Genomic DNA, 19,188 nt, shown 5'->3' on the forward strand with positions numbered 1-19,188 from the left:
TTAAGATAAAGGCCTCACATTATACAGGTGAAGAATAGGCTTGAATTCCCTTTTGGCCCTGTTAGAGAATGCTAGGTGACAGGTTTGGTGGGCACAAATGGTTCTTAGAATCTGAATTCAAAAGCCAATGTATTTGGCAACCTCCCTGACAGTACCATTTCCTAGGCACATCTACATTTGTGTGTATGTACCTGAATACAAGTATGTTTTTAAGAGCATATAGATATATAAAGATGCTTATGTATGGGTATGGACACACTGTGTACATACACTACAGGCACACATATATCCTCCCACATGTGCATTCATAAAGATGAACAGATACGGAGGCATAAGCCCACTTATATCGCTCATGCAAATACATTACAATAAAACAAGCGTATATACGTAGGGAAGGCTGTGTATATATGTGTTTTCATACACATATATATGGGTGTTTTAATCAGCACTCAATTTTGGGCATGAATGAATGCATGACATCTGTTTGAACAAGTTCATATTCTGTTTACAGGTACTCAACATGTGCATATGCGTAGGTATATCTATGCACACTTCCACATGTGTGCACTGTTCTCCTACATGCTTTTTCTGTATCTATAGACAGCATGTGCACATACACTTGCATACATTGCCACCCTGCACCATAGAAGATGCTGTGATCAAAGAACTTGCACACTTCTTTCCAAGATGCATAACAGATAGCCCTGATTTGTTCTTAGCTAACTACCTCCCCAGGCTGCTGAGAGAAGGGGTCCTAGGTCCTGGGCATGGGTGAGACCCTTTTGCTGATGCATGCACAGCTGTGCACCAGCATGTGGAGATGTCAGGATAATTTAGCAGGTGGCCTCGTTACTCCTAGATCTGTCACCATGGTAACGTGTTTTTTTCTTTAAAAAATGTACAGTGCCAAGAGGAGGAAGATGGCTGACAAAATTCTCCCTCAGAGGGTGAGTCGCTTTCATTTCCTATTCCCTTCACAATCAGTTCAGCATCGTAGTGTAATTAGAGGGATTTTAGAAAATACTTTCACTTTTTGTTTAAAAATCTAATTAAAAAGTAAGTAGGCAGTGGGTGAAAGTCTAGAGAGCAAGGCTGGGGCTGGGGCTGGGGGCTGGGAGTGTGGAGTGCAGCCCGGCCTGTGTCGTCCTCGTGCACTGGGTTAGCCGAGCCAGCACTGCCACTTGCTGGATGGACAGTGGTGCTGGGCTGCGAAGTGCACGACTTGACGCCGGGGCCCTCTGGGTCTTACGGATGTTTTTGATCAATTTTGAGGCTGGCCAAAAGGTAGTTCAGAGCACAGCTGTGCCTGTAGGAGATGGGCTCGTTCTCAGGTCTCTGTGGCCCAGTAGAGCTGCCAAGTTCTAATTTTTGTGGTTCTGTCCTAGTAGGACTGAAGTGAACCCATGTAAACAACAGAGTTAAAGGGGCCCGCATTGTCCGGAGAGTTATTAATTCTCACATCCCTGGGGATATGTCTAGCTTTTAGTGTCTGCCTGTGCTTGATCCTCAGTGCATAAATCTACTTCCTTTTTAAACATTGGAATTTCTCTCTGCCTGCCTTCTTTTGCATTTTTCCCAGACTTTTCCTTTCCTGTGTCCTCTTCAGTACAGTCCTCTCAAAACCTTCTTGGTCCCAAAAGGCAAGCTTCCTTAGTCTTCAAAACACACACCCTCATCACATCTTAGTCCCAGTTTCTTTGGTTTCTGGTGCTTTTTCTGGGTTTAGAATCTCTTTGTCAGATGTGTAGATCTCCACGTCCTTTTCAGGTCTACCTCTCCACTGCTAGTGTAAACCCAAACTTGATGGCAGCCTCCAGATTCTTTTCTGTGAGGTTCCACAGATACCTAGCGCCAACCACCTGAGGAGGTGAGCCCACTATGGAACTCCTGATGTCATGTTATCGCTTCTTTTCTTGTAATTCCTGCCACCCTCTGAAAGCACAGCCTCTCATAGGTTAGCCATTAGTTCTCTCATGCTGCTATCTTGAAAAGACTAAGCTACCATTAAATCCTGACCTTTGAACTACTTGCAGCCTCCACGGTGTTTGCGTTAGAGCCTCGTTCCTGCTGTGCTTGGAGTCTATACTTTCTTAGAATGAAAGCTATGTTTCTCGTGCTGTCAGTTCTGTCTGTCCCACAAAAATTGTCTTCACTGACAATTATATATCCCGTATGGTGAGGCTATCACTTTAAATACGTCTGTTTGAAGGTGCTTTTTTTTTTTTTTTTGGTTGTTTTTTTGTTTTGTTTGTTTGCTGCCTTTATAACATAAAAAGGTCTCAGAACAGATGTAACCAAACTTTTTTGGCAACAGAAGACTCGTGCCTCTGTTTATCAAATCCATGATAATTCTTTAATAAGTAGAGCCATATACAATTGCTGTCACCAAGTCTTCTTGCCTTCCAGTGTATTTATTGCAGTCAGTCAATAATTTTAACTGATGGAGTGATAAGGCAACACAAATTGCTAGTCTTCTGTCTGCAATGGAGTTTTTATCAGTGCAGCTGGAGTGCTGGTACTGATGATAGGATGTTGTGTCTGGATTAAGGTACTCCATTAGACTGCAGTAAGTATATCAGAACCTCCTTACGTTCACCATTCATGGGATGGGAAAATGCTGTGTATATAGGTGTCCTGTCAAGTGGAAGATTGGCGCTGGTGGCTGTGGAATGCATGCGAAACACAGGGTAAAACTTCCAGTTTTCTGAAGCTACTTCTGGAGTATTTTCCAGCCAGTCAGCATCTGTTACCCACAGACTTTTTGCACACTCTTGCTTGTGTTTTCTGGGAACTGTGAAGGGGAGAGGGGAAGATATTAAATACATGTTACTCTTGAAAACCGTCCTATGTAACAATGCAAAAGGAGGTGGGTTCTCAGTGTAACTCGATGTGATAGAGAGTCAGGCAGTTGGCACAGGTAATCTGCTGTTGGACTGATCAAGCCTGTGCTATAGTGCTGGAATATACTACTAGTTGGGTAGGGTCACTCAGCTGCTACAATTCAGCTATTTGAGAAGGATTTAGTTTTGCATGGGTATAATCGTATGAGAAAGTTCAGCCTAGCAAACTATTAGATGTAGGAAGATGGGATTATGGAACTGCATGGGACCTCCTGGCACATGCAGTCTGGTTCCCTCTGTCATGGTAGCTGTGACACAATTGCTGCCTCAAGACTAGTTAGGTTCCTTAATTCTGAGATACTTTACATCTGGCAGCTTTTTTTTTTTTTTTTTCTTTTTTGCTAGGCTTGGCAAGGCAAGTGCTTTCAGTTTCCCAAGTAGGAGGGTCTCCCCACAATTCTAGTCCTCACAGTCCTTTATTATGTCTATTCCAGTTTAAATTCACCTCTTTCAAACCTCTTTAAATCTGCCTCTCAGGAGACCAGAACTATATATAGTATTACAGATTACCAGTATCACCAGTGCCCGGATGCCACTAATGCATTTTTATCTCTACTGGAAATAGCTAGTGATGCAGATTGGGATCCATTTTATTTTTGATGGCCTTACCACATTGATACAGCATATGGTCATTCTTTAATACTCACAAGTATTTCTGCTTTCTATTATTTACAACTGATTAATTCCAATATTAGAGCAGGAGCTATGGGTATAGACTCTAAGGAACGTGGCCCTGTGCTCTGTAATGCTGTATTTCATCCCGTTTCTATTATAAAGTTTTCAGCTTCCTTACATTCTCTGTACTATCCTCTGCCTTGTATTGACAGTGCCACCCAAATCTGTCATTAAGTGTTGTTAGCATACTTCTTTTTGTGCTGGAGCTATTAATGAAAATATTTAAATAAAATCAGTTTCAAAAATGGTCCATGAGGTACTTCCTGCTTAATATGTTTTCTGTATGCCAGTTTTTTACCACATAGTATTCTTGTCCTAAACCCTATTTTTCAGTCTTAAGTAGTGGTTCCTTTTACGACTGTATGTCAAATGCTTTCTTTAAATGCAAGTCAGTTGAAACTACTGCATATTTTTTGTCTAAAATGCAAGCTTAATGAAAAGAAAGACCTGGTTAAGCCTGGGCTGACATACTGTAACATAACAAGGCTTAGCATTTTTTAGAGCGTATTCAACATTAACTCTAGTTCTGTGCAGCAAGCTGTAAGCCACCCCATTTTCCTTCCCTCTGGATCCTTCCCTTGTTCTCAGGTCACTGAAACCCTCATTCCATTTCATATTTTGTTCAAATCAGGTTCATATTCATCTTCATTTATAGCTAGAGACCTAGATCTCTGGGGCGGATGTGGCCTCTGTGAGCCAAGTCTAGCAGTTGTGCCTCAATTTTGACCTCAGGCCACAAACTGTCTGTGGAGAAACATGACTGCACATCAGTTTGTGCCTCTTCGTTCTCTGGGCCTTGTCTCATTACTTCTAGTCAGTGTCTCACTTTCTCTTAATTCTGACTCATTACATTTTTTCCCAGGCACCATGACTGTGATTCACTATTCTGTTTCTTCAGCTTCATTGCTTACCCATTCTGATGCAAGAATCTCAGCTGAAAATCATTCTGATTCCATAGCTCTGTGTGTTTCCGCTTTTCCTCTTTTAACTTGCTGAGTGGAGTGCAACTTTGAAACAGCAAACTGCTTCTCTGTCAATGGCATGCTTGTCTCTTAGTATTAGCTACTGTTCTTCTCACTGAGCCCCAAATTCCCATGAGGACTTCTTGTTTAGCTGTGCTGATAGGTTTTTGTGCAGCTGTCCTTTTCATCCTCTCTACTTCATTTTCCTTTACACAAGTATTCAGTCAACTCCTGCTACCATTCACTGACTCACTATATGGGATTCTCTGCACAGATCCCATACCATAATATCTATCCTGTTGTTGTTTGGTCACTGCATGGCTGTTGTCCACCTCTTTCCCCATCTGAGCCAACCAGAGGTGAGGAACATCTGGATCTGCTGTTCACTCATTAGGGATGTGGTAATCGGTGGCAGCCTTGGATGTAGCAACTGTGAAATCATGAAGCTCAGGATCTTGAAGGGAATGAAGAAGGAGAGTAGCAAAGTACAGACCTTGGACTTCAGACAAGCAGAGTCTGGCTTATTCAGGGAATTGGTAGGTGTGATCCCATGGGAAGCAGCTCTGAAGGGCAAAGTGACCCAGGCAAACTGGCATGTCTTTAAGGACCCTCCAAGCACGAGAGCAGTCTGTCTTGATATTCAGAAAAATTAACAAACTTATGAGAAGTCCAGCCTAACTAAGCAGGGAACTCACAGTGGAGGTCCCAACATCAAAAGGCAGTATACAAGAGATAGAAGCAGGGACAGGCTAGAAAGGAGGAATTTAGAAATGTTGCCTGGGCATATGGTATCAGGAAAGTCAAAGCTCAGCTGGAGTTGAGATTTCCAAGGGAAATCAAGGGCAACAAGAAAACCTAATAAAAGGCTGACCAAGGAAAATGTAGGCCCTAGGCTGAGTGAACTGGGTGATACAGTGATGACAGAGACAGGTAAGTCTGAAGTACTCAAAGCCTTCTTTGTCTCAGTGTGCATTGCTGTTGTCTCCCATACCTCTGTGATCAGTGAACATATTCAAGAGGAACAGCCAGCAATGGACTGAGATTGAGCCAGGGATTACTTGAGAAAACTTGACCCATACAGCTCCATAGTACTCAACAGGCCGCATTTGAGGATTCTGAGAGAACTGGCCAGTGTCCTTGCAAGGCCACTCTATCACCTTGAAATGCTGTGGAAATCAGGGCAGGTTCCTGATGTCTAGAAAAAGGCAATTGTTGCACCCATCTTCTCAAAAGGCCAAAAGAACAATCCCGGGAACTGCAGCCCATTGGCCTCACTTTGGTCCCTGGGAAAATCACGGAGCAACTGCTCTTTGAAATGTATTTCTGGACATGTGAAGGAGAAAAGGGTAGTAGGGAACAGTGAGCATGGATTTACCAAGGACAAATCATGTCTGACCAACCTGATTGCCTCCTCTGAAAAAATGACTGGATCTGGGAGCAAGAGATAGCAGTGGATGTAATTTACCTTGGCTTTAGCAAAGTTTTCAACACTATCTCCCGTAATAGTCTTGGATACAAGTTGGGTCATTATGGTCTAAATGGGTGGACAACCATCTGTTTGGATGATTTGGCTTAGAGGGTAGAGGCTTATAGGTTGCACTAACAACACTTAACAGAGTAGGAGAGTGAGAAGCATTGCCACATCTTGAGAACACCTTCCCTCCACCCCTCCCTTCTTCCCGGGCTCAGTTCTGCTCCCGATATCTCTACCTCCTCCCCCAGCGGCGCAGGGGCAGGGAATGGGGGCTGGAGTCAGCGCTGCCGCTTCTTCCATCTTCAGTGGGGGGAGCTTCTGAAACTTGTTCCCCCTGCTCCAGCGTGGTCCCCCTCTCACAAGGAGACAGTCCTCCACAAACTTTCTCCAACATGAGTCCCTCCCACCGGCCGCAGTGTTCCACACACTGCTCTATCGTTGGTCACCAACTTTCTCCAACTGGAGTCCCTCCCACAGGCTGCAGCCCTTCCCATGCTGCTCTGGCGTGGGACACCCCTGCATGCTGCAGTCCTCCCAGTGCTGAACTACAACAGCAGGGGCTATGTTTTCCCACGAGACCCCGGCCTTCTTCGGGCACAGCACCTTGATCAATCGGGTGGAAGCCACAGGCCATAAATCAGTGTCTGCTCCACCGTAGATCTTCATGGGTGGCAGAGGGGGGGCCGCCCTGCCGTCTCACCACAGGATACAGGGGATCTCTGCCCCGGCACACATCCCCCCTCCTTTCTTTCTCTGTTCCTCCACTGACCTTGGTGTTCACGCAGCTGCTGCAGTTCTTCCTCACAAGTCCCACTGCTCGTTACCACGTCCATTCTTAAATACGTTATCACAGAGGCGCAGCTGATGGGCTCAGTTTTCATGCAGAGGTGGAGTTGACTTGGAGCTGGGGGATTTTCGAGAAGCTTCTCACAGGGGGCCGCCCCTATAGCCCCCTCCCCTGCCGCCAAAAACCCCCACCACTCACTCAAAGCCAGGACAGCAGGATAATGAGTGCCAGCAAGTATAAGTTGAAATGAGAGAAGCTGGTTATATGTAAGAGAAACTTTCACAACAGGGCAGTTACGCTTTGGAACCCAGAGAAGTTGTGAGATCTCCACCGCTGGTGGTTTTAAAACCCCGACATAACCTCGTTGTTGGCCCTGCTTTGAGAAAGAAGTGGGACTAGAGACCTTCCAACATCCCTGCAAGTGGGTACCTGTGATCCAGCTGCTGTTCCATAGAGCATCTCTAGCAGCAGTCTCCAGAGATGTTGTTGTCGTATGCTATCTGACTCCCTGCTCTAGAGTTGACGCTTTTCCATGCTGGTTGACTTTGTGGTCATCTCTCCGGTTGTTTCTCTGGACCGTATGCCTCAAAGGTTTGTATGGGTCATAGGTGCTGCTCGGCCACTGAACATAAAGGAACTACTGAATTGCTTTTACTAAAACCTTGAGAGTAACTCATAAGGACTCCTTGTAATCCTCATTCATAGATGTGACTTACAGCCTTCTTTTAAGTAATTAAAATTCAAATATGAACAGTGCAGACCTTAGGCACTTACATGTATTGCTTCAATTTGTCCGTGTTAGTCTGTGCTCGTAACTGATTACCGTGAGCGGCTGGTGAAAGACTTGCTTAACTGTTGCTTGTAGTGTTGCAGGATATTTGTATTTTTGAATGGTATCTGCATGTGGCCATGAAATTCAGAATGGCACAGGCTTTAATTGCTTTTGTCATCTTACTGGACTGTGTTACTGGCTCTTTGGTAGCCACTCAGAAATCCTCCCAGAAATGCTATCTCTTGGGGATCAAGACGTGCAAGGTGGCACAGTTACATTTTCTAAGGAGCATCAGCCCTTAGCTATCCTTCTTTGACCACTGTAGAAGCTTTAATGATAGAGACACTTTTGTCAATAAGATACAGGCTAAGGATTCTTAGCAGGGAAACTGTCCAGTAGTTAATAAGTCAGACTTCAGTCATTGTCACTTGTAATATAAAAATGCTGGCTTCTGAACAGTATTTTTAAAATGTCTGTGTTGTGTGCATGTGCTGTAAGTAGCAAAAAAATTGACTCAGGATCTAATTGAGCTTGTCAGACTTGAGGAGCAAGAGATCATGGGTTTTGTTACTCTTCTCAAACATGGAAATTATAGGCTAGTTTAATTCTAAGGAAATTGCCAGATCTCTATTCACTAGCGTCTGATAATTATTTTTTTAAAAAAGCAAGTTGCTGAAACTGTTTAGTTTGTTGTGCTCAGGTAGCGAAGAAAGCAGCTCCAATTATTACTTCCTACCTGAAATGGATCAATTTCTCTCTTTTTTATTTTTCTTTTTTTTCTGGGGGCTTTAATGATAGCCAACTTTCACCTGGAAAGAAACATCAATCTGAAGGACATGCTCTTCTGTATCTCTCTCTCTTTTTTTTTTTTTTTTTTTTTTTTTTACTACCTTTAGTTTAAACTAAAATTAAATGATACTGCTGACAGCATGGTGGTTGTCTGCTACAGACATTCTGCCTAATCAAGAAGGAGACAGAGCCTTTCCTAGACATCTGGAGGAAGCCCCATGGTTGCAGGCCCCCAAACTCATGGGGGAACTTTAACCACCCTGACATCCGCCTTGAGGGCAGGAGCGCTGGGCACAAGCACTAGAAGAGATTTCTGGATTGGATTGATGACAGTCCCTTAACACAGATGGTCAACAAACCAACAAGAGGAAGTGCTCTGCTGGACCTGTTACTCACAAAGAAGGGAGAACTGGTTGGGGACGTGAGGGTTAAGGGCAGCCCACGCTGCAGCACCCATGAGATGGCAGAGTTGGCGATCCTGAGAGAAGCAAGCAAGACCTGGACTTCAGCAGAGCAGGCTCTGGCTTGTTCAGGGATCTGCCTGGAAGGATCCTATGGGACAGTGGGAATCCCCGGAAGACAAAGGGGCTCAGGGAAGCTGGCTGAACTTCAGGGACAACCACTTGAAAGCCAAAGGGGAACGATCAGACCAATGTGCAGAAAGTTGAGCGGTCCTGGCAGGAGGCCAGCAGAGTTAAGCAGGGAACTCCTGACTGGCCTCAAATGCGAAGAGGGAGTGCACGGAGATGTAAACAGGGATGGTCTACCCAGCAGAAACAGCACAATGGTGCCCAAGCGTGTAAGCATGAAATCAGGAAAGTCAAAGCTCAGCTGAAATTGAACCTAGCAATGCACGTGACAGTCAACAAGAAAGCCTTCTGCAAGTGGATCAGTGGCAGAAGGAAGACTATGGAAGACCTGGGTCTGGGTCTGGTTCCGCTGCTCATGTCAAAAGCCATGGAGCAGGGCGAGGCACTCAGTGTTGTCTTTGCCCCCGTTGCTCCTGGTAAGTCCTGTCCTCAGGCCTCCCAGGTGCCCAAGCCAACGTCAGAGTCAGGGTAGCACGGCTACTCAGAGGATCCTTGACAGGCTGCAGAAACAGGACAGCAGTTCAACGTTTTAAAGTTCAACAGAGGCAAATACAGAGTTCTGCTCCTGGGATAGGACGACGCCATGCAGTGGTACGGGTGGGCATCAACTGCGTGGAAAGCGGTTTTGCAGGAGAGGACCTGGGGGTCCTCATGGACAGCAAGCGGAGAACGAGTCTGTGAAGTCAACTGCAAAGTGGGCTGTGTTAGCGTAAGTGTGGCCATCGAGTCAAGGAAAGAGGCTATTCCTTGCTGTGCCACACTTGTGAGGCTGCATCTGGACTTCTGGGCACCGGACCACAAAGACGAGACATTCTGCAGTGAGGCCTGGAGAGGATCCCCAGGGTGTCAGGGGGCTGGATGGAGCACATGCCTACCAGGAAAAGCTGCGAGAGCTGGGTTTGTCCAGCCTTGAGAAGAGAAGGGGAAAGGGAGAGCCTATTGGTGACTGCAACTGCTGTATGGGATGGTGAAGAAAAGACAGAGCCAGCCTCCTCTTGGAGATGCACAACAATAGGGCGAGAGGCAACAGAAACTCGCTGCAACATGGGCAACTGACTCAGTATAAGGAATTTTTTTTTTTTTTGAAAAAACAAAACCAAACCAAACCAAAACATGATGGTACCAAACCATTGTACCAGGCTGCCAGAAGGTGCTGTGGGATGTCCATCCGTGGTTGGGAGTATTCAGAACCGGACTGGACCGGGTCCTGAGCAACACGATGTAATTTGAACCTGTTTTGTGCAACAGGTTTTTTTGGTCTGCGTGACTTCCAAAGGTCCTTCTGATCCTAATTATTTTGTGCTTACTGATGCTTAAACAGTCGTCCACCTACCCAAATCATGGTTTTGCCATATATTGAGTGAATTCTTTGCGTTTTTGAGGACTCTTCATCAACATACCCCCAGAACTTCACACTGATTGTTCCCATGATGTGGGTGACTTTGCTGTTTATTTTCTGTTGGAAGGAACTGTGGTAGGTGCTTCTGATATATTTTGACTAGCAAAGAAGTACTGACTGCCTCAACACTGAAGGGTTGTGGAGATCGAGAAAGGCTGAGCTGCATATAGGCTTTTTTTGTAGCCAGTACTCCTATCAGGGCTTCATTTGAAGAGACTCAAATTCTTTCAGAATTCAGTATCATACTGTGTTAAGCTTATGACAGAATGGGTTATACTCCGTCAGCAGGAAGGATTTTATACATACAGTCATGCTGGAGGTCAGTGAGTCTGACAGAGATACATTTCTTAGGTTTGATGGTGTCCACACTTCACCTAGGGATGCTAATGAAAACCCAAACAATCCCCCTTTAGAAAACTGTCTTTGCTGAAAATGCGCTTCCCATATCCTATGATTTCTAATGGTGGAAGACACAGAAATGATAAGTGTAATTTATTTTCAAGAGAGAGGAATCAAGAGCTAACCTGTTTGCAATAGGAGAATATTGGAGACCTATGTTTTGTAGTCTGATTGTGTAGTGTTAAGAGCATGGGAGATGCCTTTGTTCTTTGCAGCAATGGGAAATCTTGCGTCTCTTTCTCCATATGTCTCTGATCTGGGATGTGTCAGTGTCAATGAGTGTAACTCAAGAAAACGTCTCATAATTTCTATCTCTTAAGCTTAGGTTTTCCATCAGTGACACTGTTTGTTTGTTTTTTTTTTTTTTTTTTTTTTTTCTGTCATTTCCCATCATTATTCTGTCTGTTCATTATGGTCTGCATACTTGTATATCAACTCCTGATAGTTGTATTGAGAGGTCTATTACATTTTACTGGAGAGTGACAAGCCTTCTTGTGGAAGACTTTAAAGAAAGAGCATGTATTTGCTCTTCTGGGAGAAGAAAAAAATGTATTAATTTATTTTTAGTGTCATACAACTAGGCAATCAGAAGTCTGACTGTATCATGAGAATTTACTGCTACTTTGTTTTGGTTTTATTTAACTTATACAAGACAGGCCTGAGGATTCAGTTGTAAAAGCATATGTATTTAAAATAATATTGTGATGAAATATTCCCTGCAGTCACTGTCAAAGTTTTTCAGTGTTTGGCTACACTCACTCCTAGGAATTTTCACCTTATTTCTAACGTGAACTTAAACAATTTCAAGTTCATTGTGTTGTCTCTTTTACAGGCAGAGAAACTTTTTTTTTCTTTTTGTGTAGATAGATACATACTCATAAGTGAAGCTAAATTAATGACTCCATGGAACCCTGTATTATAGAGGATGTTTTCCTGTCTGCTAATAATCTCAGTAGCTTTTCTTGGAATTTTCTTGAGTTTGTCAGTAGATTTACTCATTTGTGACTCTGGTGTTCTTTGAGTGATGATGACATTGCCAAGCATGGCAATAATTGTAAAATCCTTAGTCTTGCTCTATGTCTTCCTGCTCATCTATTTAGGAAGTGCACAGTCCTGGTAGGCTACAGTGGTGTTCTGGGTTACAATTTCCTCCCCTACCATTTTCTAAATCCTTTTAAGATTTCCCTGGGAAGCAGTGATAGTTCCCATGCTGTAGCGGTGTTCCACATTCTTTGCTTCTAGGTTTCTTGATTGTACAAATACCTTTAATAATTTGTATTGCTTTCTTTCTCCCAGTTCACCATGGTATGGATCCATATCCCTGTCCTATTCTTTATTTCTGATTTCTTCATTCTGTATCACTTGTAGATTCTGTTCCTTACGTTCAGGATAAATTATGAAAGCCCCAGAACCATTCCTGTTCTTTATACCTTGCATCTTTGTCTGTCTGTTGTTGTTCATGCAGCTGACTTCATTAACTTGCCCACTGAGTTTCAGCCACTTTCATCAGTAGCCATGGTCTCTTTAGATCCCACCAGTACAGACAAAGTGCTTGCTTTATTGTGCATTCCATTGTGTTCAGTATTGCAACTCATCTGCCATCATGCAGCTCAGTCAGCAAACTTGGAAAAAGCCTTTTCTGAAGTGTCTTACAGTTTTTTCAGAACATGATTAACTAAAAATTTTTACAGCTTTTAATACATTTATGTCTCTTTTGTCCTCTTCTGGATCATTTTAACAAAAACGGCAAGTCAAAGTTGTTGAAAGATGTAAGGTTTCATATATCACTTGGCCTTGATGAAAACTGAATCTGTCTTACTGCTTTTTTTCCGCTTTCTTGGGCAACACATGGCCAGTATTTGCTTTTTTGTCTGTGTGTCACTGTGAATTCCGCAAGAAGTTCTTGAGAAAGATTGTATCCCTAAGGACCACTTGAAAGTCTGAAATACCTGTTTTCCTTTATTTTTTTCCATTATTTCTGACATTTTTAAGGAATGGACGGGACATAATTTTCCTGCAGAAGTGATACAGCTAAGTCTCTTGATGTTTAGAGGAATAAATTTGGAATTCACATGATGCTTTTTAGTACTCTTCCAGCCACAGCAGTAATTAGCTTGGAATGGACACATTAGATCAGTTTTGACATAATGTGTATCTTTCTCTATAGCTGTGGAGACGGAAGCAGAGTTGTTTCTTTGGTGTATTTGAGCGAGTTTAGTCTAGATTTAAATGTCCAAGACTCTGTATTTCATAACTGGGAAACATTCATGACATTCTGGTTAAAACATTGTAGGGAAATCAGAGTAAATCTCTCTAAATATTGCTTGTACCTTTTGGCTGCACATAACAGGCATATCTGCCCTCATTCCATGTTTCTTCTCTGCTTTAAATCAAAATATAACTTAACTCTTTGGTTTTCTTCCCATAACTGTGTGACTATAAAGGGAGAAATTTTTTCTCTCATGAAACTGTTTTTCTTTTGCTGATATTTATTATATATTTATTTATTATTATGTTTTTATTTATTTATAAATATATAAAATTTTATTTATAAATATATATTTTGTTTATATATTTTTATTTATTTATAAATATATAAATATATTTGTTTATTATTATGGTTTTCTTTTGCTAATAAGATAATTAGAATAAAGATAATATATATTCTAATATATTATTCTAAATAAATTTACAAATGCACCATTCCCCAACACAATTGCATTATTAGGATGATGATGGTGGTTATGATGGAGTTGGAGCTAAGTGAGGGGTAGGATGGGGAGTTAGTGGGATATCAAAATAAAAAGAGAGGGTAAAAGTTTTTTTAATTAGAACATGATTTTTTGAGGGTTGGGAAGTGAAGACTGTGGATTCTGCCTCTGTGCTAATGATTGCTGGATTAGATTACTCTCTGCTGCAGGTTCAGAGAAGGAGGAGAGAATGCACTGCTATTGTTTAAACAGTATTTTTCTTATGTTCTCCTCTCTGCCTGACAGCCAAGTCCAGTAAGGGTTCACACGCAGTCCTTCCTTTTCTTGGTGACAGGCAGACAGCAAAATATAAATTCAAAGTTGGGGAATCCCTTTTCCCTTCTGGAAGGTTTTCATGCTCTCTAGATGAGGAAGGATCTTTTTGTTCCCTGCCTGGGCTTCTCTTGATCTCTCTGCTAAATTTGACACTATTTGAGGAGATCTTTGTACCTCTACTTGAGTGAAGACATCTAAGCACTTTGATGTTTCATAGACCGATGTGCAGCTTTGTAAAAATTAAATCTTGTTCAACACACCTGCCTTTTTCTGAGGAAATCACAGGATTCTTTGATAACAGAAACTGTGTTGATACTATTGAATTTCTTCAAGACATTTGGTCTGTTATCAATGACATTTAATTAAAAATCCTACAGTATAAGTAAATTTATTGGTTACCTTAAATTAAGAAGTCCCTCACTGTCAAATTGGAGACATGTCGGTGAGTAGATAGTTTCTAGTGGGACCAGAAAGATCAGTTCTTGGCCCAGTGCAGTGTTGCTTTTCTTTATTTTTTCAGTGTCATGCATAATATATGAATTTTGATGGTTAAATTTATGGGTAGGATTATTGGAATGGTAAATAAACACAGGGAGAAGGACAGTTATTGCTACAAAGTATTATCTGAATTGCCCAATAAAGTGATCATAACACAGCAAAATTAGCTTTTCTGCAAATAAGTGCAGTACATATCTAACACAGGAATCTGGCAGTGCAAGAGTTCGTCTTTGTTTGGTTTTGTTTTTTCAAAAAAAAAAAAAATTCCTTATACTGAGTCAGTTGCCCATGTTGCAGCGAGTTTCTGTTGCCTCTCGCCCTATTGTTGTGCATCTCCAAGAGGAGGCTGGCTCTGTCTTTTCTTCACCATCCCATACAGCAGTTGCAGTCACCAATAGGCTCTCCCTTTCCCCTTCTCTTCTCAAGGCTGGACAAACCCAGCTCTCGCAGCTTTTCCTGGTAGGCATGTGCTCCATCCAGCCCCCTGACACCCTGGGGATCCTCTCCAGGCCTCACTGCAGAATGTCTCGTCTTTGTGGTCCGGTGCCCAGAAGTCCAGATGCAGCCTCACAAGTGTGGCACAGCAAGGAATAGCCTCTTTCCTTGACTCGATGGCCACACTTACGCTAACACAGCCCACTTTGCAGTTGACTTCACAGACTCGTTCTCCGCTTGCTGTCCATGAGGACCCCCAGGTCCTCTCCTGCAAAACCGCTTTCCACGCAGTTGATGCCCACCCGTACCACTGCATGGCGTCGTCCTATCCCAGGAGCAGAACTCTGTATTTGCCTCTGTTGAACTTTAAAACGTTGAACTGCTGTCCTGTTTCTGCAGCCTGTCAAGGATCCTCTGAGTAGCCGTGCTACCCTGACTCTGACGTTGGCTTGGGCACCTGGGAGGCCTGAGGACAGGACTTACCAGGAGCAACGGGGGCAAAGACAACACTGAGTGCCTCGCCCTGCTCCATGGCTTTTGACATGAGCAGCGGAACCAGACCCAGACCCAGGTCTTCCATAGTCTTCCTTCTGCCACTGATCCACTTGCAGAAGGCTTTCTTGTTGACTGTCACGTGCATTGCTAGGTTCAATTTCAGCTGAGCTTTGACTTTCCTGATTTCATGCTTACACGCTTGGGCACCATTGTGCTGTTTCTGCTGGGTAGACCATCCCTGTTTACATCTCCGTGCACTCCCTCTTCGCATTTGAGGCCAGTCAGGAGTTCCCTGCTTAACTCTGCTGGCCTCCTGCCAGGACCGCTCAACTTTCTGCACATTGGTCTGATCGTTCCCCTTTGGCTTTCAAGTGGTTGTCCCTGAAGTTCAGCCAGCTTCCCTGAGCCCCTTTGTCTTCCGGGGATTCCCACTGTCCCATAGGATCCTTCCAGGCAGATCCCTGAACAAGCCAGAGCCTGCTCTGCTGAAGTCCAGGTCTTGCTTGCTTCTCTCAGGATCGCCAACTCTGCCATCTCATGGGTGCTGCAGCGTGGGCTGCCCTTAACCCTCACGTCCCCAACCAGTTCTCCCTTCTTTGTGAGTAACAGGTCCAGCAGAGCACTTCCTCTTGTTGGTTTGTTGACCATCTGTGTTAAGGGACTGTCATCAATCCAATCCAGAAATCTCTTCTAGTGCTTGTGCCCAGCGCTCCTGCCCTCAAGGCGGATGTCAGGGTGGTTAAAGTTCCCCCATGAGTTTGGGGGCCTGCAACCATGGGGCTTCCTCCAGATGTCTAGGAAAGGCTCTGTCTCCTTCTTGATTGCGTGGTTTGTAGGAGATGCCCCTCACATTATCATCTCTTCCAGTGCAACTCTCAGCTTTTGTGTAAATCCTTCCCTAATGTGCAGCCTCTTGTCATTGCCTTCCAAGCTGATGTTTTGTGCCAGTCAGATCAGCTATCCTGTGATGTTTTTCATATCCCAGAGACTGTACTGCTGCATCTGTTCACTGATTTTTGATTCTGGCTGTTTCGCAAGCCTTGCACGTTTGTTTACAAGCATGTGTGGTGGGGCCCTCACATTGTGCTGCTTTTACAAGGAAATTGTGAGAGTCTCTCCCATCATGCTATTACATGCACACTGTCCTCACTGCTCCCACTCCTACAATTTTTCCATTCTTCTGTCACCGTTGATAAAAAATCTGTGGAAATCAAGGATGAAACTGCCTAATTTAATAATAATCTGTTTTTATTAATTTTTAAAATTTTGAAACGTTGCATTTTGACAATAGGAAAAAAAAAGAACCACAGCCTCTAGAAATACACTATTTTACTAATGTTAACAATAATCTATTCCAGTTATCCATATGATTCTAAGATAAGGTTTAATATACATGTTTCAAAACCTCAGGTGATGAGATGTTACTGATTGGGGCTTTTTGTAGTTCTTTGAAATAGATAAAGGCCAGAATGGAGAATTCAGGTCTTGAAATACTCTTTACAGATTTAATGTTTAGAACTTTTGTAGAAGAAGAGAGGAGACTTTCATGGAGTTACGAACTTTTCAGTTAGGGCAAACCATGCAAGAAGAAGGAATTAGGCAGGCTGCACACATCCTTATCACATAAACATAACTGCGGTTCAGTTACCTATGAAGAAAACTGAAAACTGACTTACGTACTTCTGGCTGGAGTGTATGAGCACTTTCATCTTTTTGAGCTAAGATCTACCAGAAACAAAACTCTTCTTTGTGATGTGATACTGCTGGGGCTCCCCTTTAATTTTCCCCTCTCTTGAGGGGAAATTGGGAAAAAGTATGAAATTGGAACATTGTCATGCCTCCAGAAGATTATTCCAATAGTAGGGTGAGAAAGCAAAAGCCTATAAGAGCAGCCAAAACTGGCCTGAGTAGACCTTTGATCAAGCCAAGTATCCCATCTTCACTGTGACCATAACAGCTACCCAGAGAAGAGTACAAACACAGACAAGTACCATTCTTCTCTCAAATACTCTTCCAAACTGCAGCCATTTGCAGTTCAAGGAATTATATGCTGTATTATCTTTGTTGGCCGATTTTAAAGTGTTTATGCTTTCTTAACATCTTACAATGTTTAACATCCAGTTTGATTATAGGAATGGAATAGGAAATACCCTTTCACTTTCATGTGATAAGAAGTGTAGAAGTGTGGAATAGAAATACTTATTGAAGATTACCGCTGTTTCTACAAACTTACTAGAAAATTCATTAGATCCTGGGTATAGTACCCTGCGAACCAGCTCAAAGGTTTGTATCATAGCTGTAGTATACACTTTATCTTGAGAGCTGTGTAGGCCAGCTCCCTGCTTCATCATGTGCCTAGGAGTTTATGAACTGACTGTACTGGAACTTGGAGTTAAAAGATTTAAACTGTGTTCTGGGTCTAGAATTTTTAATTGATTGCATTACAGCATGGTTAATATCCTTTTTGTGGAAGGAATTGAGGAATCTTTTTTCTGGGTGGGAAAGGATAAAACCATAGGGGTATTTTGCTGGGTCCAAAGATTTGTATTCACTGTGGGGAGGAAGTATTGCCTAGCTGTCTTTACTCTGCAAGCTCTCTGGCAACTCCTTGATGTTTGCAGGGGAATGCTAGCAATTCGTGCTTCGCTCTTACAAATGTTCATGTTCTTTTATTATTCTGCTGATACTAAGGCTTTGTGAAGGCATACAAGTGGTTGAAAATACAGTGGTTCAGCTAAAGCTGAATAGAGTTTTTGGATCTGTGGTTTCTGCTTCTCCAAAGTGTCCGTCCTGCTGTAAATAGAGCAGGCGTTCTAGCACCTCAAAACAAACAAACAAACAAGGTTGAAAGAGACATTTATTTGATACTCTTGATCAGTCTAAATACAGAAGGGAGGATTTGTTCCTCTTCAGGTTGGAAAAGAAAAAATACTAAGAAAGAGATGACAAAAAACTATATAATGTCTGAGCAGGATTGAGAAGGTGCATAGGGAATGCCTGCCCACTGCTGCTCCATCTATGCAAGAAGTTGGTATCAAAAGAAGCTAGCAGATGGCAAGTTCAAAATGAGCGAAAGGAGGTACTTCTTCACACACTGCCTGTTGAGGTTCTGGAATGCCATGCCCCAGGCTGTTGTAGGTACTAAAGGGCAACAACTTTCAAATGCTGTCAGAGACACAATACTGGTATAGACGACTGTTGGGATGACCTTGTGCAATAATTCTTATGTCCTTGCAGAACATAGCGAATAGGTGCATGCCCGGTGTCTCTCACATAGGTATTTGTGCCCTACACCAAATTAAAACTGTAGACTTCTGATTCTAAAGCGAGACAGGAATACCAACTAGCTTTTAATTCCTATAGAACAGAAGTGTTCTAGCAGTTAAATAGTTTAGTTATATAGGTGAAAACTAGAGTGAATATTGTAGAAATAGAGAAGGTAGTCCAGTAGATTTATTATAAATACTTACAGTTCCTTTCTTTTATCATTTGCCTGCATGAGTTACTCCCAATTAAGAAGCAACTTTTTCATGTAAGAGTATACTTGCTCATTTCTAAGCTCAGATCATTAGGTCTTCCTCCTGACCAACTCTGTACCACTTCCTCTGCTAACTTCTCTGGAAAAGGGAAGATAAAAAGGGAGGTTGTTAATAGAACTAATGTAGTTTAGCTAATGAATTAAAATACCAGTAAAATTTGGCAAGATTGAAAGTTGACACCTCGTAGCTGATGATGTTGAAATTTTGATGTGAAAGTCAATTTCACCTCAGCCAAGATGTGTTCACAAAGGTTGACTTCCTAAATGGCAGTTTTTACTTATGATGGGTAATTCTTGTTCTTAAAAAATAGCATGAACATGCACCCTTTATTTTAAGTCTAGAGAGACCTAGCACTTTTAGTTTAAACAGGCCAAATTTACCATACTTTGCGTTGCCAAGAGCAGTGGCTCCTAGGCTACTTGTAGGTAAGCCTCACTTGAAAAAAAGT

At 42.7% G+C, this 19,188-nt stretch overlaps 1 protein-coding gene across 2 annotated transcripts in view; it reads left to right on the forward strand.

The window, feature by feature from the left end:
- Window positions 1-19,188, forward strand: part of SMARCD3 (SWI/SNF related, matrix associated, actin dependent regulator of chromatin, subfamily d, member 3) — a 70,402-nt gene that overhangs the window by 13,495 nt on the left and 37,719 nt on the right. For both annotated transcript variants that reach the window (XM_033000359.2, XM_033000361.2), the window contains exon 3: window positions 905-947. In XM_033000359.2, the coding sequence (XP_032856250.1) occupies window positions 905-947 (43 nt within the window). The remainder of the gene's footprint in view (window positions 1-904; window positions 948-19,188) is intronic.

This window comes from Tyto alba, unplaced genomic scaffold, assembly GCF_018691265.1.
Source record: "Tyto alba isolate M040663 unplaced genomic scaffold, T.alba_DEE_v4.0 Super-Scaffold_38, whole genome shotgun sequence".
In the NCBI taxonomy this organism is placed as follows: Eukaryota; Metazoa; Chordata; class Aves; order Strigiformes; family Tytonidae; genus Tyto; species Tyto alba.